This window comes from Mus caroli, unplaced genomic scaffold (genome assembly GCF_978045245.1).
Source record: "Mus caroli unplaced genomic scaffold, Mus_caroli_1 scaffold_5, whole genome shotgun sequence".
NCBI lineage: Eukaryota > Metazoa > Chordata > Mammalia > Rodentia > Muridae > Mus > Mus caroli.
The window spans coordinates 121,840,695-121,868,497 of NW_028227260.1; the positions used below are offsets into that span (position 1 = coordinate 121,840,695).

General features: G+C 37.2%; 1 protein-coding gene across 2 annotated transcripts in view; it reads left to right on the forward strand.

Annotated features, from left to right (window-relative positions):
- The window catches only part of Stag2 (STAG2 cohesin complex component), a 130,810-nt gene that overhangs the window by 35,642 nt on the left and 67,365 nt on the right, over positions 1 to 27,803 (forward strand). For both annotated transcript variants that reach the window (XM_029473466.2, XM_029473471.2), the window contains exons 2-4: positions 18,005 to 18,144; positions 20,712 to 20,790; positions 25,532 to 25,696. In XM_029473466.2, coding sequence (XP_029329326.2) covers positions 18,101 to 18,144; positions 20,712 to 20,790; positions 25,532 to 25,696 — 288 coding nt within the window. In that variant the 5' untranslated portion in view covers positions 18,005 to 18,100. The remainder of the gene's footprint in view (positions 1 to 18,004; positions 18,145 to 20,711; positions 20,791 to 25,531; positions 25,697 to 27,803) is intronic.

Below are 27,803 nucleotides of genomic sequence, written 5' to 3' on the forward strand. Positions count from 1 at the left end.
AATACCAAGGGGAGCCTCTCTTCCCAATGATGGCCGACTAGGGCCATCTTCTGCTACATATGCAGCTAGAGATATGAGCTCTGGGGGTACTGGTTAGAAATTTTTGTTATTTTTAAAAATAATGTTTCTAGCTGCAAATGGATGGACCTGGAGGGCATCATCCTGAGTGAGATAACCCAATCACAAAAGAACTCACATGATATGTACTCACTGATAAGTGGATATTAGCCCAGAAATTTAGAATACCCAAGATACAAGATACAATTTGCAAAACTCATGAAACTCAAGAAGAACGAAGACCAAAGTTTGGACACTTTGCCCCTTCTTAGAATTGGGAACAAAACACCCATGGAAGGAGTTACAGAGACAAAGTTTGGAACTGAGACAAAAGGATGGACGGACCATCTAGAGACTGCCATATCGGGGGATCCATCCCATGATCAGCCTCCAAACGCTGACACCATTGCATACACTAGCAAGATTTTGCTGAAGGGACCCTGAAATAGCTGTCTCTTGTGAGGCTATGCTAGGGCCTAGCAAACACAGAAGTGGATGCTCACAGTCATCTATTGGATGGATCACAGGGCTCCCAATGGAGAAGCTAGAGAAAGTACCGAAGGAGCTAAAGGGATCTGCAACCCTATAGGTGGAACAACAGTATGAACTAACCAGTACCCCCCAGAGTTCGTGTTTCTAGCTGCATATGTATCAGAAGATGGCCTAGTCGTCCATCAGTGGAAAGAGAGGCCCATTGGTCGTGCAAACTTTATATGCCTCAGTACAGGGGAAAGTCAGGGCCAAGAAGTGGGAATGTGGGAGGGGGGAGTGGGGGGAAGGGTATGGGGGGACTTTTGGGATAGCATTGGAAATGTAAATGAAGAAAATACCTAATTTAAAAAAAATAATGCAGCCGGGCGTGGTGGCGCACGCCTTTAATCCCAGCACTCGGGAGGCAGAGGCAGGCGGATTTCTGAGTTTGAGGCCAGCCTGGTCTACAAAGTGAGTTCCAGGACAGCCAGGGCTATACAGAGAAACCCTGTCTCGAAATAATGCTTGATACTAAACTCAGGACTTCCAACATGCTAGACAAACATTCTACCCTTGGGCTACATACCAGCTCAATTCTTCATATTATTGGCATAAATGCTGTTTTATCCTGTTGCATAAGGTAAATTTAGAAGAGAATGTTATAATAAAGCTATAGTAAGTTTAATTTTTTGCCCCCCTTCTCTCTCACTCTGTGTGTGTGTGTGTGTGTGTGTGTGTGTGTGTGTGTGTATGTGTGTTAGAAATCAAACCCAAGACTTATGTCCTGAGTAAACCTGCCACTAGTTTATGCTTCCAACTCCAATTTCCTCATTTTTTTATTGCTCTTAGAATCCATGCCCCCAAGGATGAAAAGTCCTTTTAATGTGATTTGATTTACTAAATGAATTCTCTGTGTTCTCATGTAGGATTTAATTTGATACACACGATTGAGTACAGTTCAGTTTCATGTTTTGCATGAGAAATTTGATTCCCCATTTCAAAACTTGAAATTATAGGAAAAATCTTCTAGAGACTCTACACTGTACATTTATACTGTCATCCCCTGTGTCATGGAGACCACTATAAAATTATTTAATCCTTCTAGTGTACCCCATTTGCCTTGCTTTCTTTAACTTACCTTTTCTGGGTTGGACTAGTTAATCAAACCCAGGGCATGTGGCTCTAGGCAAGTAACACTACCAGTGAGTTAACATCTCTATTCATTTAACATTTATCTTAAATTACACTTTTATTTAGTGTGTGTGTGTGTGTGTGTTGGGGAGGTTGGGGGATGCTTACATGCCATGGCCTTTTTTGGGGGGTCTTAAGAGGACAACTTGTTCCTTCAGGTCTTTTCACTCAGTAGGAGGCCCCTTTATTTATTGAGCCATCTCACCAGCCTCCATTCAGAATTTGTTAATGCAGATACTCCCTCCCCCATGGTTATTTTGCAACCGTTTCCTATGTGGATAACACTGCTTCTTGAAAGCCATGATAGAAAATGCTTGACTACCTAGCATCTTCAGGGTAATGATATGTAGGTGGACCCCTGAAAGTAGTCTTGTTATGGTACCACAGTTGAATCTACTGTCCTGGCTTCTGAACGAACCATTTTATGATCTACAAATTATCTACACCATAAAATAGTAGGTTTTCTAGTAACTAAGTTAAAATGTACATAGCAATGAATAAACTCTTGTTGCTCTTGATTTTGTGAGAGAAATGTACAGATAAGAAGTTGCTGTGACAAAGTATGTGACACACACAACGCCTTTTGACTGTTTCCAGAGTTTGAACACACCATTGTAGGAAGGACATAAAGAAGCATAGCAGCTCACCTTACAGCAACAGGAGAGCAGAGCTAGGCAGTGTCTGCTTGGCTGGCCCTTCCTTTCCCTTTATTCTCACTGGCTCTGCAAGCTATGTGGTGCCTCTCACTTCATGGTGGGCCTTCCCAGTCCCCCAGCTAATTCTCACTGGAATGCCCTTAGAGACACACCTGGAGGTATGATTTGCTAATCTCCTTAACATTTTTCTACCCAATCAAGTTGACAATCAAGATTAACATTCACAAAGTAGTAAATTGTTGTGGTTAGCCAAAGGAGGTTACCCGAGATTAACCTGTGTGGAGACATAATCAAGTCTACTCAAGAATTGATATATCACTGGCATATTTGGTCAAGTCAACAGAATAATTTATATGAAGCAGTTGGAGAAGAAAAGCTTTTTTTTTTTTAAAGTTGAGAATTATTAACTAGGTAGGGAAGCACAGTCATTGATGGGTGGTGGAGGAGGAAGAGATATTTATCATGTTGAAAAGAACATTTCTAGTACCTTGACCAAAGTCAGAACCACAGACAGAATAGAGTAAGACAAGGAATCCTTGTGTCTGAAAAATCTGCTTATACATTCTTTTTCCTACTCGTTACCATATTTGTGTTGGGGTCTCTCTCTCTGTCTCCCTGTCCCTCTATTTTGCTGTAAAAGAGTTTCTAATTCAGATGGTTCTTATCCTGACCAGTGACTTAGCAAACAAGCCATTGGTTCAACCAAGGATGTCATAATATTAGATAACAGAGAATCTTTCTGTGCTTGCAGTTTCAGGTTCACTGCTGTATACTTTTAGTTCTATTCAAAATAAACACATTAGTTTTAATCTGTAATTATTTTAAATAATAACAAACACTATTTTAGAACATTGAGTTATTACTTTGCCTCCTGTTTTAGAATGCAGATAGTCCTTTTAAGGAAGTTTTATAAGATGATTTAATTTGTTTATCTTGTTTTTAGTGGCTTAGAAATATAACACCTTTTGATTTCAAATGCTCTAGGAAGGTTTTTAAAAGTCCAATCATCTTAGATCTGAGATTGGAAGTTGCTTTGTTTGCATATACTAAAGTACAGATACATACTCATGGATATGGGCAGACAGTGAAATTGGAATAGGATTAGAAGTGATAACTGTAGCACACCCATGCAGTATCTTCAAGTGACTTAATCCCTTTCTGAGTTATCTTTGTTAATGTGGTTTTTGGACAGTGTTGCACAGTATATTTTACATTGTAAGGAAATACATGTTCAGAAAATTTTACATGTTATAATCAGCTGAAAATGCATAAGATGACTTCCATTTTCCTGTATAATTCTTTCTTTTTCTGTTTCTACTATTCTGCTTTCTGTTTCTGGTTTTATGTTATGTGACAGTTCCCTTTTTAAGATTTAATAGCAAATAGCCTATTGTGTTTATACAGCACATTTTGTCTATGCATTTATTTGTAGATGGACATTTGGGTTACTTCTGTCTCTTGAGTAATGTCAGTAGTATTGCTGTGAATGTGAGTGTGCAAATACTTAACTCAAGCATCTGCTTTCTGTTTTATGTGTGTGCTCAGAAGTGAGATGACTGAATCATAGGGTTGCTCTGTTTTCAAATACTAAGGAAGTTCTATACTGTTTTGATAGAGGTTACAATATTTTTCAGTCCTTTCAACAGTGCAAGGGATTCTGATTTCTCCATATCCATACATTTTGTATGTATTTATGTAAGTGTGCATGGGCAGGGCTGAGGACAGCCTTAGATCTTTTCTGCAAGTGCCTTTCACCTTTTTTTTTTTTCTTTTTTTTTCCGGAGACAGGACCTTACGCTGGCTTGGAGTTCACCAAATTATGTATGCTGACAAGCCAGGAAGCCTCCTGTTCTCATTTCCCAGTACTGAAATTATAGTCATGCAAACATGCCCAACTTTAAATAATCAGAAAATTTAATGTCTATGACACAACATATGTATAAGGTCAGAGGAGACCTTATGTGGAGCTGATTCTTTTTTCCTCTCACCTTTAGATAAATTTTGGCCATAGAACTAGAGTTATCAGGCTGGTACAACAATCACTTTTACTTGCAGTGCCATCTAGCCTTTTCTTCCCCAGTTAAAAAAAAATGTGTAAAAAAAGTGCGCCCAAGGCCAGAAGAAGATGTTGGATGCCCTGGAACTGGAGTCACAAGCTGTTGTCAGTCACCTGATGTGGGTGCTGGGAACAGACCTCAGGTTCTCAGCAAGAGCAGCAAGTATTTTTTGGAAAGATTTATTTATTTATTATATGTAAATATACTGTAGCTGTCTTCAGACACACCAGAAGAGGGCATCAGATCTCATTACAGATGGCTGTGAGCCACCATGTGGTTGCTGGGATTTGTACTCAGGTCCTCTGGAAGAGCAGTTAGTCCTCTTAACCGCTGAGCCATCTCTCCAGCCCAAGATGTGGTCTTTTTATGTGGGGTCTGGAAATTCAGCTCAGACCCTCCTGTTTGTGCAGATATCGACATAACTATCTCCCTACCCCCCCTTTTTTTTTTAAAATAGTAGCTATCCTAATTGGTTTGAAATTATACCTCATTGTAGTTTGTATTTTTATTTATTTGATGGTTATTTATTTGATATTCAGCATCTTTCTATACTGTTGACCTAATATCTTTTAGAAATATCTATTCAGAAAATCCTAACCAACTTAAAAATGTGATACTTTTGTTTTATTAAGTAGTAGGGTTTGGCACATACTTTGGATATTACCCCTTTATGTATGTATGAACACACACACACACACACACACACACACACACACACACTTTTTAGACTCTGTATTGTAATCCATTGCTTTCTCTTTGTGTCAGCACTGCAATTTTGGTTACTGTTGTACAGTATATAAATATAGTGTTAGATAGCATATTTTTGAGATGAGGTATTAACTGTGTATCCCTGGTTGGCCTGGGACTCTCTTTTCATTTGGCTGACATAAAACTCACAGTGATATGCCTGCCCCACAAGAGTACTGTGATTATAGATATGCACTAAGTTTGTTAAGATATTTTGAAATCAAGAAGACCCTCACAACTTTGTTTTTGTTTTCAATATTTGTTTGCCCACCTGGGGCATGTTGAATTCTGTGTGAATTTTAGGAAGAGTATTTCTATTTTTGTGAAAAGTATTGTTCCAATTTTGATAATAATTATACCAAATCTACTGACCCCATTAAGTATTATGAGTATTACAGTATTACATTTTCCACACTACTAATATGGGGTGCCTTTCTTTGTATTTGTGTTTTTAACTTTTTTCAACAGTGTGTGTTTTCTCTGTCCAAGTCTTCTGTCTCTAGTTGTGTTTATTCATTAGCATTTTACTTTTGATGTTATTGATGATTGAATTATTTTATTAATTTTTGCTTTGGGTTGTTCATTGATAGACTATAGAAGGAAAGGGAATTATGTGCTGATTTTTGTGTCCCGAAACTTTACAAAATTTTAACTTTTTGTGTTTTTATGTGTGGAAATTTTGGGTTCTTTTTTTTTTTTTAAAGCAATATAAGATCATGTCATCTAGGAGCCAAGCTAATTCATTTTAACTTTCTGATTCATGTGCTTTTTTAGTTTTTGCCCATTTGCTTTGGCCGTCACTTTCAGTAATACTATGTTTGATATGACGGTTAAAGGTGAACATCTTTAGCTTGTTGATGGTCTCAAAGAAGGTTGCCAGTCTTTTGCTATTGTATATGATGTTAGATGCGAGTGTCTCATTAGCTTTCTTGTAGCCCCACTTTGTTGAGGACTTTTCCTCACAGCAAGCCGTTGGCATCTGCCACTCTTTTCTGACCTTCATGCTCCGGCATGCACGTTGTGAACATTTATACATTCAGGCAAAGCACCTATCCAGTTAAACTAGAATTAAAAATTAATTGTAAGATGGGCATAGCACATGCATGTGATCCTAGCACTCGGAATCAGAGGTATACAGGCAGATAGACAGGCAGATAGCTCTCTTTTAGTTAAAGGTCAGTCTACATAGTGAAACCTTATTATATACCTCCAAGTAAATAAAAACCCTAAATTAAAAACCTAAAACTTTCTGTTGTCTTCTGCAAAGTGGTTCTTTTACACAATTATTATATTATTTAAATACATGATACCTTGAATAAATAGCTGGCAGCTTTCTTTTGCTTCTGAAAATATTTTTTCATACAATATATTCTAATTACAGTTTCCTTACTGATGACTCCTCCCAGAATCCTCCCCACCTCTCCAAATATAAACCCTTTCTCACTTTTAGTAGAAAACAGGCATCTAAAATAATAGTGAAAAATGATATTAAGGACCAGAATAGGACAAAACAAAGAAAGACAGGAAGAAAGTGTCAAAGAAACAGTATTAGAAACACATTCAGATACTGAGACACATATTAGTGCACACAGAAATCTCATAAAAACTAAAAGCAGAAACCACAATACATAAACAGAAGACCTGAAAGTATAAAAAACATGCCAGACAAAGCATTATGAGACAAAATCCTCAAAAATAACCGTGGAGTTTGTTTTGTGTTGGCCATCTACTGCTGGGAATGACTGATGCCTGTCCTTAAGAATGGTTTGAGGGGGCTGGAGAGATGGCTCAGAAGTTAAGAGTACTACTGTCATTCCAGATGAATTTGGAGATTGCCCTTTCTAATTCGTTGAAGAATTGAGTTCGAATTTTGATGGGGATTGCATTGAATCTGTAGATTGCTTTTGGCAAGATAGACATTTTTACTATATTGATCCTGCCAATCCATGAGCATGGGAGATCTTTCCATCTTCTGAGATCTTCTTTAATTTCTTTCTTCAGAGACTTGAAGTTCTTATCATACAGATCTTTCACTTCCTTAGTTAGAGTCATGCCAAGGTATTTTATATTATTTGTGACTATTGAGAAGGGTGTTGTTTCCCTAATTTCTTTCTCAGCCTGTTTATCCTTTGTGTAGAGAAAGGCCATTGACTTGTTTGAGCTAATTTTATATCCAGCTACTTCACTGATGCTGTTTATCAGGTTTAGGAGTTCTCTGGTGGAATTTTTAGGGTCATTTATATATACTATCATATCATCTGCAAAAAGTGATATTTTGACTTCATCTTTTCCAATTTGTATCCCCTTGATCTCCTTTTGTTGTCGAATTGCTCTGGCTAGGACTTCAAGTACAATGTTGAATTGGTAGGGAGAGAGTGGACATCCTTGTCTAGTCCCTGATTTTAGAGGGATTGCTTCAAGCTTCTCACCATTTACTTTGATGCTGGCTACTGGTTTGCTGTAGATTGCTTTTATCATGTTTAGGTATGGGCCTTGAATTCCTGATCTTTCCAAGACTTTTATCATGAATGGGTGTTGGATTTTGTCAAATGCTTTCTCTGCATCTAACGAGATGATCATGTGATTTTTGTCTTTGAGTTTGTTTATATAGTCGATTATGTTGATGGATTTCCGTATATTAAACTATCCCTGGAATGAAATCTACTTGGTCAGGATGGATGATTGTTTTGATGTGTGCTTGGATTTGGTTAGCGAGAATTTTATTGAGGATTTTTGCATCGATATTCATAAGGGAAATTGGTCTGAAGTTCTCTATCTTTGTTGGGTCTTTTTGTGGTTTAGGTATCAGAGTAATTGTGACTCCAGAGGTCCTGAGTTCAAATCCCAGCAAACACATGGTGGCTTACAACAATCTGTAATGGGATCCAATGCTCTCTTCTGGTGTGTCTGAATACAGCTACAGTGTATTCATATAAATGAAATGAATATTTTTTTTAAAAAAAGAATGGTTTGAATACCCAGTGAGATTCCACTGGAGAAAAGGAAATTTTCAATTCAGAGTTGCTGTCAGTTGGAAATAGCTTCCAGGTTAGGGATGGGGGCTTATTTCTACTTCCCTGTCAGCACTGGGACTCCATCTGTCTCAGTACTGTGCAGGCCCTGTGCATGCTGCCACAGATACTGTGCGTTCATTTGTGCACATGTCCTGTTGTGTCTAGAAGGCATCTTCTATCACCACTGGATCTCACAGTCTTTCTGCCTTCTCTTCCACACAGTTCCCTGCCCCCCTACCCCTCAACGTGTGGGATTTGATAGAAACATCACATTTAGAACTGTGCATTTCAAGGTCTCTTATTCTCTCTGCACATTTTCAACGTGTGTCTCTGTCTTTGTTCCCATCTACTGCAGGAAGAAGCACCTTTGATGATGGCTTGCAGGACACTGATCTATGAGTATAGTAGAATGTCATTAAGAGTCATTTCATTGTTCTCTTCCATTAGCAGCAGAACAGCAGTATTTGGTCATCCCCTAGGTGCATGACCTGTCTAGTCTCAGGTTCTTGTCCACCCGAGCAATGTCAGTCAGGCATGTGTTTCATCTCGTGCAGTGGGCCTTAAATATTATCAGATAGTGGTTGTTTGTCCTACAAGCTCTGTGCCACCATTGCACCAGTGTATCTTGTAGACATGTCACCACTGAAGATAGAAGGGAACCTCTTGTAACTGGGTTGTTGTTTGCCTTTTTCCTCTGGTAACATGCTGAGTGCTTTCCAGTATCATAAACACTAGTCAGTTTAGATGAAGGCTCTAGGTAGGTACCATGTTCAAGGAGAAATTGTTGGTGTTGTTTTTAGCAATAGGGTCTTATCATTAGTTTGTGGAGAGAAATCAATAGCCTTGCCAATAAATAGCCTGCTTTCCATGGTGCCCCTTTGGCCAATAGCTCAATTAGATATAACCCATTCCTGTACCAGAGGTTTCATTCGGTGGCATGAGATGTGTAGTTGGGGCTTTCTCTCCTGATACTTGGTGATTCCATTTAGATGTATTTATATATGTATATATTTTAAGAGGATTCTACTGTATTAGGTTTTCATATAACCCTTCCAAAGGCCCTTTGGTTTAGCTTCTTATGGTTCTAGGGATTGAATCCAGGGACTTGTGAATGCTAGGTAATTGGTCTGGAAGCTTTTGATATAGTCTATTGAGAGGTGGTAAAATCAAAATTTAATTTTGTTTCTTAATTACCATACAAAGTACTGGTAATGGGCTTCATTATTACCATTTTTCCATATGCTTTGTTTTGGACAAGCCATTCCCATTTCCTCTCCCCTGTGCCCTTTCTTATCTATCCCTCCACTCTCAGTAGTGTGCTTTCTTTCACCTTTGTCACCTGTATTCTCTTAATGCTTCCACTTCCTTACAACATCTCCGTACACGATCTGTATCCACACCTATATGTACAGATATGTAAGAATTAAAATCATGAGTCTGCATCTGAGAGAAAATATATGTTAGTTTATCTTTCTAAGTCTGGATTTTACCTCTGTAAATACCATACTTTTTATTCTATTCTTTTTCTTGCAAATATTCTGTGAAATAGAATTTTGAATTCCCTAGAAATCTAGGTAAGATTCTTTGTCTTCATCTAGTTTGCCATCAGACTTGCTTTGCTATCTGCCATTGCTTTACGTTTTCTGTTAAACAAGTAGTACCCAGCATGAAATAAGCTGGCTAGCAATTCTGTGTTATGCTTGAACAATACTGTGTATCATTTACTAGTGTTAGCACCAGGACTTGAAATACCTTCTTTCAAATTTTATGTTTATATCTTTTTTTTTTTTTTTTTGGTTTTTTTGAGACAGGGTTTCTCTGTATAGCCCTGGCTGCCCTGGAACTCACTCTGTAGACTAGGCTGGCCTCGAGCTCAGAAATCTGCCTGCCTCTGCCTCCCTAGTGCTGGGATTAAAGGCGAGCGCCACCACACCAAGCTTTATGTTTATATCTTAAATTGAAAGGTTTATACTAACCACAGCACACACTTGTACTTCTGGTTATTTAGAAAGTCCTAACATGTTGGAAATCATGTTAATGTGGTATATACTTAAATTAACTAAATTAAAAAAACTAAATATACACGATGTTTTAGTACGGTTTCTGGCATTATAACAAAATAACTGAGTATTTGACTTCTAAAGAAAAAAGTTGTATTTTTGTTGATAGTTTTGGAACTTCTGGTCTATGATAGTCTAGGATGCTATTCCATTTGGCTTGTGCTGAAGCAGCACATCATAATGGTAAAATATGACAAACCACTTACCTTCTCATGAGCCTGAAAGCAGAGTACCAGTAGAGTAAGTACTCTTCTATAAGGTGGGTTATTTTATACATTGAATTTATTGTCTTTTAATTTACATTCTCTTTGATGACCATTCCCCCAGTGACCTAAAGACCTGTTAGTTAATACAACCTCTTATTACCTACTAATCGTGTTACTTAGGTGAGGACATTCAAAATCTAGGTCCATCCCCCTACCCTATCCCCACACAGACACACACACACAAAATAAAATAAAAATAAAAAAAAGGTCATTGCTATTTTAAAGTTTAAGATTAACTGTTAATTTTCTTTGTTGCCATTTCCTTCCCTCCCTTCCTTTCCCCTTCTTCTCTTCCAGATAGGGTTTCAGTATATAGCCCTGGCGGGCATGCAACTTGCTATGTAGATCAGGCTGGTTTTGCACTCACAGAAATCCCCCTTCTTCTCCATTTCTGGTGCTGAAATTAAAGGCATGTGCTACTATGCTTGTACCGAGAAATTATTTTTAAGGTGATACTACACGATAAAACATATTTTTCTTGTGTTTTTATTTTTATTAGAGCCATATGATTTCTAGTTTACTGTAGTTCTTAGAGCAAACTGGGAATTTAGCAGACTTAGAATTAAATAGTAGATTTTATTCAAGTACCTGGTATACTATGGTATTCATTTCCATATTGCCAGTCAGATGAGAAGAGGATGATAAGCTTTTTAAGTTTGGCCAACTTCAGAGGCAAATAGAAACTATTTTCAGTGGTTCATGTGCATAGTTCTGGTTTCTGAGATGGGGGAGATAAAACAAGTATATATCAAAAAGGCTATAATCCTTAGAGGAGTCAGAAACCGTGTACAGTTGAGCATAAGCTCATTGAGTACTGGGTCTTTAGGAATAATTTAGATATTTTTTTCTTGTTGAATCCCCATGTCTTTCTGCCTTAATAAGACACAGACTAGTTAGTCTTAATTTTTACTGCAGTTCACAGGTAGATGCATATTTCCAATTCTGTATGGCTTTAGTTTCTATATAGCTATGCCATCTTTGTAGATTGCCTCAATTTATTCCTTCCCTTCCTTTTTGAAAAGATGCTGTTCTTTAAAGACTTATTTATTTATATTCTGCCAATGTGCACCATGTACATGCCTAGTGCCAGTGGAGGCCACATGGGAGCTGGAGTGTAAGCAGTTATGAACTGCCTGATATGGGTACTGGGAATCAAAACCAGGTCCTCTGTAAGAACAAATGCTCCTAACTGCTGAGACATATACATAGCCCCATAAAAGTCTGTTTTGAAGTCTTGTGGCTTTTAGTGTATTTAGTTTGTATACTTATTTTAAAATAGCCTGAAGATAGTTAAGTGTAGATATTGGACTTATTTTGAAGTTAGAAAATGCCATTGATTCTTTGTAGATTTCTTTTAAGATATGGCTTCTCTAAATTACGTGTTCCTGAAGTCTAGATCATGAAGTATCGTCATGAATTTTTTAGGATTGATCCAGTTTGTAGAAAAGAAAATGCATTTGCAAATAATGTATGTGGTAACTACAATGTGGTATCAAGAGTACATGCCATTGCCGCATAATATGTTATTCTGTGAAGTCTTATTTACTCAGAAGAGTTTGGCACAAATTAGGGAGCCTGGTAGAGGGAAAAATATTTTGAAATGAATAAAATTTAAAGGTCATTAATCATCAATTGGCAGCACATTTTTCTCCTTTAAAGGTGGTATGCATTCATATCTAATTTAAATGGTTAGCTTTTCATTTCTTACCCTGTATTCTCAAAGCTGCTATGTGACATTTAATCAGATTAAATGGCAGACTTGTATAGCTAGACCAATAGGAAGGAACATACCTTTGATTCTGTTTGTCATTTATGAGGAAGTTTCTGTTCCCTGGTCTGGAGATAAACAGCTCAGTAGAGTACTTGCCTATCATGTGTAATGTTCCCAGTTAAATCTCTAATACTTCCAAAAGAAAAGTCTGTATTCGCTGCTAATATACACTTGGCAAGCATAATAAAAGGAAATCTTAATGATAGGATTCAGTTTTTCTATGTTTAAAATTTTAACATTATAGACCAGAAGTTAGAATGAATTATATTTTAGCAGCATAGTTTTACAATTTTCCCACTGGCCATCAATCTGTTCTTAAACTTGTGTTCTTTCTTCCTTCTGCTTTAGTCTCTCTGGTACTGGGATGGCAAGCTATGCCACTGTATCTGGACCTTGTGGAAATTGTGATAGAGTACAGTTTTCTTTCAGAATTTAGATTTTCTTGTACCAACAATAGCGTTGTAAGCAGTTTTCAAATGTTTCAAATTTTATCTACTTTGATACAAAGCTGTAAATAGTTTCATTGCTTCTGTGGTGTACAGCCACTGAATCCATGGTTGGACATTTAAGTAATTTGTAATTTTCAGTGCTTATAATGCCAGTGGCAATTTGAAAGAGTGTATGGGCATCTTAGATATGGTAATAATGAGTACAAGAATGTGACTTTTGAGGAGGAGTGCTAAGGTTAGATGATGATGTGGGTCTGCCAGGGCTTAGCTGCTGAGAGTTTTTAGTGATAGAATTAACACACAAGCTGCTCAGATGTTCTTTATCATGGTCCCCAGTAATACATGGATTCTGAGCAACAGTGTTAGTCATGATTTAGTAGCCTCTGTTTGGACCATTTAGGATTGAATTAAAGACATTTCAAATAATTATCTTCAAGGAAAAAATCTTATTTTTTTTTAAACTATCACAAAATGCCAGGGTGTTTTGTGTGTTTCAATTTGGTGATACAATTTAAGTGAATTTTAAAAGTTTCTGTAGCTAAAGATATAAACACTTCTGTTTATATGCTTCAGTAATTAATTTCTTCATGTGTGTGTGAGTGTGTGTGTGTATGTATATATATTTGTTGCTGCAGAGTGAATAGAAGTGCCTGGCTTCTTAGTGCAACCCAGCCCCAGAAGATGTTTTTGTTATTAAATTTAACTTCCAATGCAAATTGGAATAACATCCTGTAACGATATACTTTGAAACATATCCATTAAGTGTAAGAACTCTATATAACTTAATCTGGCTTTCCTACTCATCATCCTGTGTCCCCCTCACCAACCCAAGACATATGTCACTAGTTTTGGCCCCACGTTTATGGTCTTCTTGCTATAAAAAGCAGTTCTGCCGAGATTTTTTTCTTAATTTACTATTTAGAATTGAATGTCTGTAATCACCTATTGCTTTGCTGTCAAGTTTTTTTTTTTTTTATTTCAATGTATTTAACAACTGCTAGTAATATAGAATAGGTAATTCAATTTATGTGGGCCTATGTCTAAGACTACAGTGGATGTCTGAAAACCAAGATGGAAGTGACCCCTGTATTTAGTACTGTTTTTTTTTTTTTTTCCATCTAGACATACGTATGATACCATTTAGTTTATAAATAGATTGCAAATACTTTAGTTTACAAATAGGTTAACAGTAAGTAATAATAAGACAGAAGATTGTAATATAATAGATAAAAAGTTACACATTGTGAGGCCATTATACTAAGTTAAACAAGGGGCATTGAACAAAAGCACTGTGATACTGAGATAGTGGATGTGATAACTGAGACAGCCACTAAGTAACTACAGGCATGTGGTATATGTGCAGGACGGGTATACTGGACTAAGGATCTCATCTCAGGTACGATGAGGGGAAAATGCAAAATTTCATCTTGTAAATTACAGTAAGTGAGCTTTTGCAGATCTAGGATTGTTTCCTTATGGAACCTTTTCATTTTTAATCTAGGATAAGTGGAACTATGGTCAAATGAGGTGTAATTGGAGAGAGATTACACTGTATGCCTGTGAGACTAAAGGAGATGGTCTTAATGTATTCACTCAGTGCACGCTTGTGGTGGCTTTAGTTATTAATAAGAAAAAGCAAAAACTAGTTGCTGCTGATGGCCCTTCCAAGGACAATAGCCATGGAGACATATTCATATTTCATGTCTGTGCTCTGTCTTCCCCAGTTGTTGGAACAGCATCTTGTTTGTAGTAGAAGACCTCAAACATTTTCTTTTACTGGGTGAGAGAGCTCCACCTTGTGATCTTTGAGCATATGTGTGTGTGTATGTATGTATGTGTGTATGTATGTATGCGTGTATGTATGTGTGTGTGTATATATATATATATATACACATATATATAAATTAATAACCGACAGCAGTCCAGAAGTGATTTAATTTTTAATATTTTATGCTTTTATTTAATATAAGAATCACATGTTCTTAAGTTCTAATAGAATTAAGCACACTTAAAGAGATTTTGGTGGGCAGGCATTGTAGTGGAGACCTTGAACTTGCTAGGCAAGTGCTTTGCTATACCTTCAGCCTTTGTTTTACTTTTGAAGGTAGGGTCTCACTTAAGTTGTCAAGTTTGGGCTGCCCTTGAACATGAGATTTTTCTGCCTTGTGCATTTGAGTACTGGGATTACAGACCTACCCTCCACAATTGGCTGAAGTCATAAGTTTGTAAATTTTGTAATGCAGGTCTTTGGGAAAAGCAAATTGTATTTACATACAGGTGTAGACATTTAAAAATAAAAAGAAACACCCTCAATTCTTCCACTTCTCAAATTGCTGCTGGCAACTCTATTTACTGCATTCTCTTCGAAATTGCAAGGCAATGTTGCCATTTTTTTTGTTCAGTTATGGTAAATTGTTTGATTAGTTATTAAGTTAACTAGATGACTAAAAATAGCAAAAACTCCTGGGCTTGGTGGCTCACTTCTTTATTTCCAGCATTTGGAACTTAGCAAGTGGATCTCTGTGACTAGTTGGTTCTATAGAGTAAATACAGGACAGCCAGATGTATAGTGAGACCATGTCTCAAAAATACACATATAATCAGAATATATGGAGTTTTGCATTTTAGGTTTAAGGGATATATATTTTCTCATAGAAATTAATGTTCTTTCATATTTCTTGCATATGTAGTTCCATGAGAAATATCATGGTTCTGTTCAGTGCTGCTATTGAACAATAATACTTCTTGCCCCACAATGTTTGCTTGTGAAGTGCTCAGACATGCAATGACACAGCATAGATGAATAGTACATATTTTTGGAATCTTACCACCTTAATTTCCTGAAGTGTCGTTTGAGAATTTATGCCTTTACAGTTTCCTTAAAATATCAAATATCCTTTCTTTTAACACATAAATAGGATATTAGAAGACAAAGATATATTTTATATGTGATGATGAATCTCAGAAATATAGAATATTATGCAGTTCTTTAGGGTACACTAAGAAAGCTGGATTACAATTTAAAGGTCTTAGAAGGGGGCAGTGGTTTGGCATATGGGGGAGACCATACTAATAGTAGGTATATTTTAAGATTTTGCAACTTGAAGACTCAATGATTGCGCACTGTGTGTTTGTTATATTATCCACAGAATGGTCTTTTTCTTTTCTCTTTTGTCTGAGATTGGGTCTCAAGTAGCCAAGTTAGTCTTGAACTCTGTGTAGCCAAAGACGACCTTGAACTTCATACCTTCTTGTCTCCCGAGTTCTGTGGTTAGAGGTATATACTATCATTCACGGTACACACACACACACACACACACACACACACACACACACACACACACTTTAGCCTGCCTATAGTAAACGATAGGAAATAGTGTTTTGAGCACATGTTTATCAATTGATGTTTCTTAAGGGCTTGATGAATTCATGGGGAAATTGCTTGTTCCTTTTCTTTCCTCTGCCTGCCCTTTTCTCTTTCTATGAACCTAGAACTTACTGTGTAGACCAGGCTAACCTGAAACTTGAATTATCTTCTGCCTTTGCTTTCTAATTGTTGGGTTATAGGTGTGCAACATCACACCCAGCTTCTTTTCCTTGTGTCTATTTTATTTGAAAAGGTCATTTTCATAAGTGTGGTATATGTGAACATTTTATAAAAATACATTGAATTTTACCTACTTCAAAATTATTTTTGTTTGTACATCTATTTACCTGTAGGCGTGTGTAGGAATATGTGGGTGTTGGTGTGTGCATGCATGACATGGTGCATATGTGGAGGTCATTTGACATTTGAGAAAGTTCTTTTTCCACCACGTGTGTCCTAAGGATTGAATTCAAGTTATCAGGTTTTGCGGGAAGTGCTTTTACCAACTGGCCATCTCAGAGGCCCTCATCTACTTTGGGTGACCACCAAGTACTTAGGTTCTCTTTTAAAAGAAAAAACAAAACCTAATACCGATAGCTATAAAAGGTCGAGTGTGGTGGTATATATCTATAATCCTAGTACTTGGGGATGAGGCAGGAGGATCAAGAATTCATAGTCATCCTTCTCTGCATAGGGAGTTTGAGGCAAGTGTAGGATACATGAGTCTCAAAAAAAAAAATGCAAAAAACAAAACAACAATAAAAGCTCCATAGTTAGGTTAGATACCTCAGCAGGTAAAGGACTTGCCTTCAAACCTGAGGACTTGAATTTACATTAAGGTGGAAGGAGTCACCTTCATAAAGAAGTCCTCTGACCTCCACCCATGACACTCTTATTGATATACACACTAATAAATATTAAAGAAGATTTTACATTTTATATTTTATGCTTTAGCCTTTTGCCCCGTCCCTCTTTGTTATATACTGGTCATTGATAGCAGATCATTGTTTATTTAGGAGATGCTCCTGTGACTATCAAAGCTAGAAGTGATCCCTTTCATGCCTAGACTTATACTTATTTTGGTAACCAGTGTCTTTTTTTGTTTGAGTTACGGTTTTATTTAGCCTAGGCTAGCCTCACACTCATGGTGCTGAGGTTATAGGTGTACAGCACCATAGCTAGCTACAAAGTAGCATTCTTATATTCTGCTGACTTGTTTTTATTTGTTCTGTTGAGGATCACACTCAAGCATATTGGCCAGTGCTATTCAGACTAATTTCAGGCACAACATGGGATTATCACGACAGGGTTCTTTTTAGTAAACTAAGCCTTTTGTACTATATGATTTATTAAGTATGGAGAAACTTGTCCTTAAAGTGTTGAAGATACAAAAAGTTCTTTTTAAAAACCGTGTCTGGATACAATACCATCAATTAAAAGCTAAAAAGTTTTAGGCACAATATATTATAATTTAAAATTTTCTTAGGACTTCAGGACCTAAGAAAAATGTGTAAGAGCCACATTCTATTTCTTTTTAGTGTATAATTATTTGTATATGTGTGATATTTATGTTTTATGTGTTATACATTTATACACATGGGTAGGGTATATACATGCAAGATGGCATATGCATGGATAGATTAATGTATGGACAGGGGTTGGGGGAGCCTCAGGTTACTGTGTCTTGAGAAATTTCAAACAAAATTATGTATGATACAATCTTCTTTGATGTTGTATTATTACTGTAAGAGTTCTTAACATCCAGACAGATGGGAGAGAACAAAATACTTATTTTACTAAAACACATTAAGAGACACTGGGGAATTAAGCTTTTGAGTGTGAATATTTCTAGATGTTTGTGGTGTATTTATAATGAATATGTCATTTTTTCTTTAAAGGAACTGTCTTTCTTAGAGGAAGCACACTGTCATTTTACTCACATAAATATATGAATATATTTCTGACATTGGGGTGATCCAGAAGATGATAAAGAAATGATAGCAGCTCCAGAAATACCAACTGATTTTAATCTACTGCAGTAAGTATAATATAATAATAACATTTACATATTTGTTTTTTCCACAAAATTGAAATACTAATTTTGAGATCTTAATATATAAATTAGCTCATGTTTTGAAAGTTAGTTTTTATCGGTACTCATTCAATTTTATTTTTGCCACTTCTGTAATATTTTGGATCTATTTTTAAAATTTACACATGATACAACTTACTATTAATTTTACAAATATTTATTTTATTTTCACTTGTATGTTTGTGTATATGTCTGAATGTGAGTATGTGCATGTGTATGCAGTTGCCAACTAAAGCCAGAAGAGAGCATCCGATTCCCTGGAGCTAGAGTTCCTAGAAAGTGAACACTGCAAGAGCTCTACATGCTCTTAACTATGGAACCATCTCTCCAGCCTCTACTATTATTGGTTTTTAATGCACAATTTGGAATCCATTGTTGGTTTTGTAGTATGCCTCAGTTACTGTTTTCTTGTGGTGAAGAGACATCATGTCAGAACTCTTATGAAAAAAGCATTTAATTGGAGGCCTGCTTACAGTTTTAGAGGGTTCGCCTGTGATCATCATGGCAGGAAGCAAACTGGCATGGTGCTAATCACAGTAGCTAAGAATTTGACATCCTGATCTGCAGTCAGAATTGGGGGGGGGGAGGAGGAGGGAGAGACAGACAGACAGACATATAGGTACAGATGGGCTGAGACAGACTGACACTGACAAACTTACTGACTGTGTCTGGGGTGGGCTTAGAGGCTTCAAAAGCCCACAGTGGCACACCTCATCCAGCCAGGCTACATCTAATCTGTCTCAAACAGTGCTAGTAACTGGAGACCAAGCATATGTGCCTGTGTGGGCCATTATCATTCAAACTACCACACAGTACTAGTTGTTTTGAGGAAGAATATCAGGATTATTAAAATGTTAAATTTTTCAGTCAGTAAGGAATGGTAATACATGAGTATTTAGACTATAGTGTCGTCTGGTTATTAAATGAAATGAGTATAAGACATCTCAATTATTTGTTGCAAAAACAAGTTATATGCATACTGGTCTAGAAAAGATGTTTGAATACTTGAGCCATCTACCCTATTTTTCATCCTGTCTTAAAAGTTACCTATATTCTGAGGCTGAAGGGATGGCTAGTGGTTGAGAGGACTTATTGGCAGAGCCTCCAGGTTTGGTTCCCAGCACTCACATGGTCACTTAACAACTGTCTGTAGCCTCCCAAGTGCTGGGATTAAAGCCGTGCACCACCACCGTCCGGCGAATTCATTTTTTTTAAAGGAGATATTGAACCAGGTTTAGTGGTACATACCTGTGATCTTAGCTCTCAAGAAGTGGAGACAGGAAGATTGGGAGTTTGAGGTCAGACTGGACTACATAATGAGAGCCTGCTTACAAAAACAAAACCATCTCCCAAGTAGCAAATTCTTGTTAAAGATAGGACAGTGTATTAGATAATGTAAGGAGTTAAAACAGATATGCCTGCTTCAAGGAACTCCTAATTTACAGTTACAAAGCAAAAAATATACAATTTCTTATGCATATCAAAATTGAAGATCATTAACAAGTTTATATTGTACATTAGTGTATTGATATAGAATACTTAAGACAATATGGATCTGCTATAGGATAATGGCTAAAAAGAAAGAAGACAGGCTGGACGTGGTAGAGCACGCCTTTAATCCCAGCACTCGGGAGGCAGAGGCAGGCGGATTTCTGAGTTCGAAGCCAGCCTGGTCTACAGAGTGAGTTCCAGGACAGCCAGGGATACAAAGAGAAACCCTGTCTCGAGCCCCCCCCCGCCCCCCCCCCCCCAAAAAAAAAAAAAAAAAGAATGGGCAGGAGTAGAGTAGGCCCTGGCTGTTGTGGAACTTGCTCTGTGGTGCAGACTGGTCTTGAACTTCCAGATCTGCCTGCCTTTGGCCCACAACCCTAAGCAAATCTGATATCTATAGAGTCTGGGACTTGGCCAAAATTTCTATTTGAGTTGTTTAGAATAAAGAGGTGGAATTAAAAGCATGTGCCACCACTGCCTGGTAGTAAAATAATTTCTCTAAGTATGGTCCTTGTATCAGAAAGTAGAACTGGCCATCACATTTTAGCTATATATTCATTTTCATGTTTTCATTAAATATCAAAACATAAATGTTTAGAGAAACCTATGTCTTAGTACTCTTTGTAATTGGTCAGTTTTATAGTAGTCCTTGTAATTGGTCTTATAGTCTTAAATGTTTGGTAATGTTTTAAGGTTTTCATTTTATGAAAATATAAGTTAGTGTTAATTATAATACTGAGTTCTTATTAATTAAATTTCTATTTTTGCCTACTTCATACATGTATATAGTGGGTTTTGTTTATGTTTCTCCTCCATCCTCTCTTCCCTCCTTAACTACTCCTGCCATCTCACCCTCTTCCCCACAGGACCCTGTTCCACATCCAGAACTTGATTTTTCTTGGGAACCACTGATTTACGATGAGTCAGCCCCATGTCTTTGGTTTTAGATAATGCTGAAAATTGGAAACATCATCTACACTTCTAAGGAAAGGTTAAAATGTTTGCTTATCTTTCTATCATAGGGAGTCAGAGACACACTTTTCTTCTGACACAGATTTTGAAGACATTGAAGGAAAAAATCAGAAGCAAGGCAAAGGCAAAGTACGTATCATTTATATAACTTTTGTTTTTTAACAATGCATGCACACTTAGTTAAATAATTGTTTCCATCACATTTGGCTTGCTTTGGGGTCTCAGTTGTATGGGAAACCTGAATATAAATGTGTTTTTATATTTTCAGACTAAATAGGTTTTGTGAGAATCTGTATGTAGTTTACTGTTACTGACCTTATTGAACATTATTGTTCCTAGTAGGTCATTTTATAAAGTATAATATGCTAAGCAAAATTCGATAAAAAAAAATTTGATATGTCAACTCATTTGATTTTCCAATAAATCGGTTATGTTATGTTGAAATGTGTTGCCTCAACTTTAGAAGGGCTTAAGGTCCCTAAAGTTGTTTGTGTGTGCTTCTCTCTCTCCCTCTCCCTCTGTGTGTGTGCGTGTGTGTGTGTTTGTGATAACATTTTTAACTTTACATAACCAGTGCTTAAGGTATTAGAGGCAGATTTGTTACAATAACTGTAAATACATTTTAACACTCTTCTAGGTATATTTTATGTGTTGTGGTAACAATTATACATACATACACACACACACAAGCACACATGTGTGTGCATATACAATCCAATTTAGTATCAAATTGCGTTACAAAAGCTGGGTGTGGAGAGGCGGTTGCGTGGTTACAGTTATGTACCGCTTTTCTGGAACTGTGCAGCTTGATTACCAGAATCAATGTCTTGGGACTCATAGTTGACTGTCAGTCTGGCTTCTACAGGCACCCCTACCTATGTGCACATACCCACTCATAGACATGCACAGAGTTTAAAGAAAGTGTTGAATATAAGACTTGCTTATTTTTCTAGACTTCAGTTTCCTGATAGCCTCCTATGCTACCTCCAAAAATCTTTTTTGAAAGAGATGTTTTTTTTTTTTTTTTTTTTTTTATAAAACCATTCCCAGCCAGGCGTTGTGGCACATGCCTTTAATCCCAGCACACGGGAGGCAGAGGCAGAGGCAGGTGGATTTCTGAGTTCAAGGCCAGCCTGGTCTACAGAGTGAGTTCCAGGACAGCCAGAGCTATACAGAGAAACCCTGTCTCGAAACCCCCCCCCAAAAAAAAAAAAAACCCAAAAACCAAAAAAACCATACCCAGGTTAGCATTTTTATTAATATTGCTATTTTTCTCCTCCTTTTCCTTCTCTTTCTCCTTGTCCTCTCCTCTTGGAGATAGCTTCAGTGTCATGTAGCCCATGGCATCCCTTGAACATAGTTTGTAGCCCGTGCTGGCCTTTGATCCTTTTTTCCACAGTGTTGGGATTAGAGCTCTGTGTCACTACATCAATCTTTACTTCCTATATTTCCCTTATCTTACCATATGGTTTCCTCAAGCACATCAGATCCATTGCAACATTGTACAGGCATTTTTATACAGAGTAAGTATAGTTACACACATGATACACAGTTTGAAAGTATATGGTTCTGTGATAATATAACTTTTAAAACACATTTTAATGTATTTGTAGTTTTTTTAAACCTTATTTCTCTGAAATTCTTTTACTTGGTACAAAATCCTTTCATTTTATAATTAGGAATTAATGATTTAGATCATTCCTTAATAGATATTTTCTCACAAATATTATAGAAGTTATTTATTGAAATAACTATTAAGCATAGTAGTGTTTTTGCTAGGTTGGTAACATATGCCTTTAATCTCAGTTACTCAGGTGGCTAAATCCGGTGGATTTTAAGGTCATTCCTGGGTGACTCTTCATTTACTTCAAGTCCAGCCTAGGAAATGACTTAGCAAAATACTGTCTCAAAATAATAATGAAATGGACAGGAAATATAGCTCAATGATACGTGCTTGCCATACAATAATGAATCCCCAAGGCCATCCCCATTACCACAAAATAGCAACACCAAAAAGAAGTGTTGCACAAGAACTTAAACCCCAAACCAGCATATGGTGCTTGTGGAGTAATATACAAACTATACACAGAGCATCTGTGGAAATACATTTTTAGACTTGACTATAGATCAGAAAAACTTAAGAATATGGGGTAGAGTGTCTATAATATAAGAATAATGATTATATTTTTAATTTTTTAAATAAAGATATAGTTTATATTGAGTATCGTTAGGTTAAACTGACCTGGGAAAGAGTGGTAATGAGGAAATAACTGGATAAATTGGCCTGTGGGTGTGTCTTGGGCTTTTTTTTTTTGTTTGTTTTGGTTGTGAAATGATATAGGGAAATCCAGGGGCTCATTTTGGGTGATACTGTTCCCTACGTAAGTTTCTGAACCGTGTAAAAAAAGAGAAAGCCAGCTGAGAGCAAGCAAGGCTATGCTAATTTTCTTTGCTCTTGACTGTGGGGTGTGACCGCTTCAATTTCTATCATGCTGTCCCTGAAATGATAGACTGTATCCTTGAATTGTAAGCCAAATAAAGCCTTACTTCACTAAGTATTTTACCACAGCAATAGAAATTAAAACCAGAACAGTAGCCCATAAAGCCAGATATTTAATGTTAACTTTATAGACACTTTGCTGACCTTTGCTCTCTAGATCACAAAAATGTATACCTCTAAAAGGAGCCATGAAACCCTCATATGCAGGGCTCTGAAATGTTTATTTAAAGATTTTATTTTGGCACTAGCATTTAAATGAGTTAGAGGGGTTGGAGAAATTGCTTAGCACTTAAACGCACTTGCTTTTACTGCTGTTTCAAAGGACCAATGTTTGATTCCTAGTACCCACATGCTGATTTATAGCTGTCTGGAAGTTGAAATGCTGATGTTCTAATACCCTCTTCTGCTCTCCCTCAGCACTAGGCACATACATGGTACACCAACATACATGCAGGCAAAACATTCATATGTACCTAACAGATGAGTTAGGGTAAATGGTTGATTACATTTATCCCTTGGTAGTATACAAAAGACCTACACAAGATCAGGTTATACCAAATCCCAGAATGGATAGAGAAGGGGGGCGGGGCAGTGAGCTATGATGTCATAACCCTTATCTGAGGAGCCTTTGGCAATTAATGACTGCTGGGAAAGGGAGAAAGGTTTTGGATCCTGAGAGGCTACCCGTGCTCCAGTATGTTTTCCAATCACCATGCAGATGCCATGCAGATACTCATAGTACTAAGTAGACTCCTTTGCTTCAGAAAGGAGTGGGGCAAGGATGGATGGAGGAAGGTAAGGAGGGAGGGAGAGAACAGATGTAATTGTGAGGGAAAACAGAAGAATAGAGGAAATATTAAAGGATTGGGAATTGGATTGAATTTGAACAAAATATACATGTATGAAAACTTCAATTAAAAGAAAATGTACTCTTTGGTTGGTGGTTTATTCCTTGGCAGCTTTGAGGGGTCTGGTTGGTTGATAGTGTTGTTCTTCCTATGAGGTTGGTCGTAAACTTCACTGGGAGGGGAGTGAGTCCCTTGGTCCTGTGGAGGCTTGATGATCCAGGCTAGGAGAACACTATGCTGCTGAGGCAGAGGTGGGTAGGTGGGTGGGGAACACCCTCATAGAGGCAGGGGGAGGGAGAAGGGGATAGGGGGCTTGTGGGGGGGGAAACTGGGAAGGGGGATAACATTTGAAATGTAAATCAATAAAAAATGTACTAGGAATGGCTTTTCTTTAAGAAGGTGTAAAGGTTATAGGAGTGAACTGTAACATTTTTTTATGTACATATTTATTTATTTATTTGTGTGTGTGTGTGTGTGTGTGTGTATGTACATATGTGCAAATGGCGTGCATAAGTGGGGATGTGACTGTGCTTCCTGTCAGAGGACAACTTGGGAGTTGTTCATTACTGTCACTTTAATCTTGGGGATTGAACTGAGGTCATCAGGCTTGGCAGCAAGGGTTTGACCTTATGAGCCATTTCTCTGGGAACCTTTTCACTGATTCAAGAACCTCCTATCCCCAATGCTGACAGGTTCCTTAGAAGTGAGCTTCATTTTCCCATACTTATTAACTGAATTCTCCGGCTGGTTAAGAGTTGGCCCAGGACAAAAATGTATTTTAACTAGTTATACTCTCCACAAACCCTTTTTCCCCCTTCCCCCTTTCCTTCCCCTTTCTTCTTTCTTCTCTTTCTCATTCACTCTCTATTTTCTCCTCTTTCTTTTTTTTTTTTTTTTTAAGATTTATTTATTTATTTATTATATGTAAGTACACTGTAGCTGTCTTCAGACACTCCAGAAGAGGGAGTCAGATCTCCTTACGGATGGTTGTGAGCTACCATGTGGTTGCTGGGATTTGAACTCCAGACCTTCGGAAGAGCAGTCGGGTGCTCTTACCCACTGAGCCATCTCACCAGCCCTATTTTCTCCTCTTCTACAAGGGTTCATGCAGCCCAGATTGACCTTGAATTTGTTATGGAGCTAGTCTTGAATTCCTGATACGTCTGCTTCAGACTCTTGAATGCTGGAATTCTAAACATCTGCTACTGTGTTCAGATGGGATAGAAGTGGGTAGACTAATGTGTAGATAAGCAACTTGCCCAAAATCAGTCAACTAATAGGAGTAGAAATTTGGGCCTATAGTTCCTTATCAGAGGTCATGATCTACTATAACACAATGTGAGCTTTATGGAAAACAAAACAAAGAGGCTATAATCATGTAACTTTCTTATATATGAATGACCTTCTATATATCAAATTTAATAATGTTAAATTATTAGTTGCTTTCGTTTTGAATTTTCAAGTATAGTGGGAGTAATGTAAGTTAATCAACTTCTGTTTGTTTCTTTTTTTTGTTTTACAGACTTGTAAAAAAGGCAAAAAGGGTCCAGCAGAAAAGGGTAAAAGTGGAAATGGAGGAGGAAAACCTCCTTCTGGCTCAAACCGAATGAATGGTCATCATCAACAGAATGGAGTTGAAAACATGATGTTGTTCGAAGTTGTTAAAATGGGCAAGAGTGCTATGCAGGTAACATTTATGATGGTCTTTGGAATTTATTTCTGCCTTTTAAATTCTGCTAACATATAAAGTGCTACCCTGATTTTTCTTTTCTCTAAAACAGTTATTTCTTGTTATATATTTTTCCCCAGCTCCCGTGTGTGTGTGTGTGTGTTTCTGTCTTTGTATAGCATGTTTGTGTGACTGTCATTGTGTGCATACCATGATCTACATGTGGAGGTCAGAGGGCTTTCAGTAGGCATTTGGCTCTCAATTCCCAATCCTTTAATATTTCCTCTATTCTTCTGTTTTCCCTCACAATTACATCTGTTCTCTCCCTCCCTCCTTACCTTCCTCCATCCATCCTTGCCCCACTCCTTTCTGAAGCAAAGGAGTCTACTTAGTACTATGAGTTCCAGAGCTTGGACTCAGGATGTTAGGTTTGCATGACAAGCACTTTACTCATTGAACCATTTCACTGCTTCTTCCTTGCTTTTTCCTATTGTATTTTTAAAAATACAAAGCCATGAATGTATTTATTTATTGGTGGTTTCTGGGACTCCAACCGGAGCCATTTCTATTCTAGGCAAGTGTTCTAACCACTGTACATCTCTAGGCCTTTATGTCTTTGTGTGTGTGTGTCTTCTTGGTGCTTGAACTCAATGTCTTGTACAAGTCCTCTACCACTCAACCATGCCCAGTGCTGTGTCTTGAGTCAGTTTCTGTCATTTTTTTGTAAATTTTAAGTTAATTGTTAGTGCTTGGCTATGAAAATTCACGTTCCTTGGCGTTTATATAGTTGCCATTAATAAATGAAGTCTTAGAGGCTGGAGAGATGGTCAGTGGTTAAGGGCACTTGTTATTCTTGCAGAATGTCTTAGTCAATGTTCTATTGCTGGGAAGAGACACCATGACCACAGCAACTCTTATAAAGGAAAGCATTTAATTGGGGCTTGCTTACAGTTTCAGAGGTTTAGTCCATTGTCCTTATGTCAGGGAATATGGCAACACTCTGGCAGACATGTTATCTGAGAGCTCTACATCTGGATCCAAAGGCAGCAGAAAGAGATACTACAAAGCCTACACACTTCCTATAACAAGGACAAACCTCCTAATAGTCCCATTCCCTATGAACCAAGCATTCAAATCTATGAGTCTATGAAAGTATCGGTCTTATTCAACCCCCCACACGGAAGACCTGGGTTCAGTTCCCAGCACTCACATGTTGATTCACAAATGCCTGTAGCTACAATGTCAGGAGGTTTGAAGTTCTTTTCCGACTTGTTGTTATTACACGTACATCATTCACATATATACCCTCAGGCATACGTACATAAAATATAACTAAAAAAATAATTAAAAAAGAGTATGGTTAATGGTTACATTTCCACTACTGTGACAAAGAACCATCAATAGAAATATACCCTCACATTCTACTGGAATATAGTATGAATTAAATGTTATAGGGAATTAACTTCATATACAAGGGTAGTTATCAAAGGAGTAGTTGTCTAGGCTTTATTTTATCAATCAATTTAAATGCATAATTTGCTTATATAATACTGTAAGTATTTGACTTTGTAAATAAGATGTAAGATTTCAAGTGTGACCAGTAGTTTCATATGCAAAATAAAAATATGCAGCCATTTGTGCCTTTAGCAATTTCATAAAGCTAGGAATATATCAATTTGTCATTCTAATTCATCTTCTACTTTAATATAGTTACATTTAAACTTTAATATGGTTAAATTTAATGCTTGAAAGTTTTGCTGTTTAATATTTGAAAGTACGATATGAGTACACATTTGACTTTTTGTTCTATAGGGATGAGTTGTCTGTCATCTTGGCATATATACTGTTTTATTTAGTTTCTCTATAGTTTAAAAGCACTCAGCTCTGTTAAGCTTTCCTTTTGCATTAGTTTTATCAAGTGGGACATGTTACTCTCACCTGTATTGCATTCCATTTTAGTATTTTCGTGTTTTGTTATTCTTTTTCTCTGTAAAACTATTTTAATCAGCCAAAGACAGTAATGTGTGTGCGTGCACAGAGAGAGAACTGGGCGGGGGGAGAGTGAGAGTGTATGTGTGTCAGAGTCTGAGAGACTTACTGTTTCCTTTTTGGTTAGTTTGGTCAG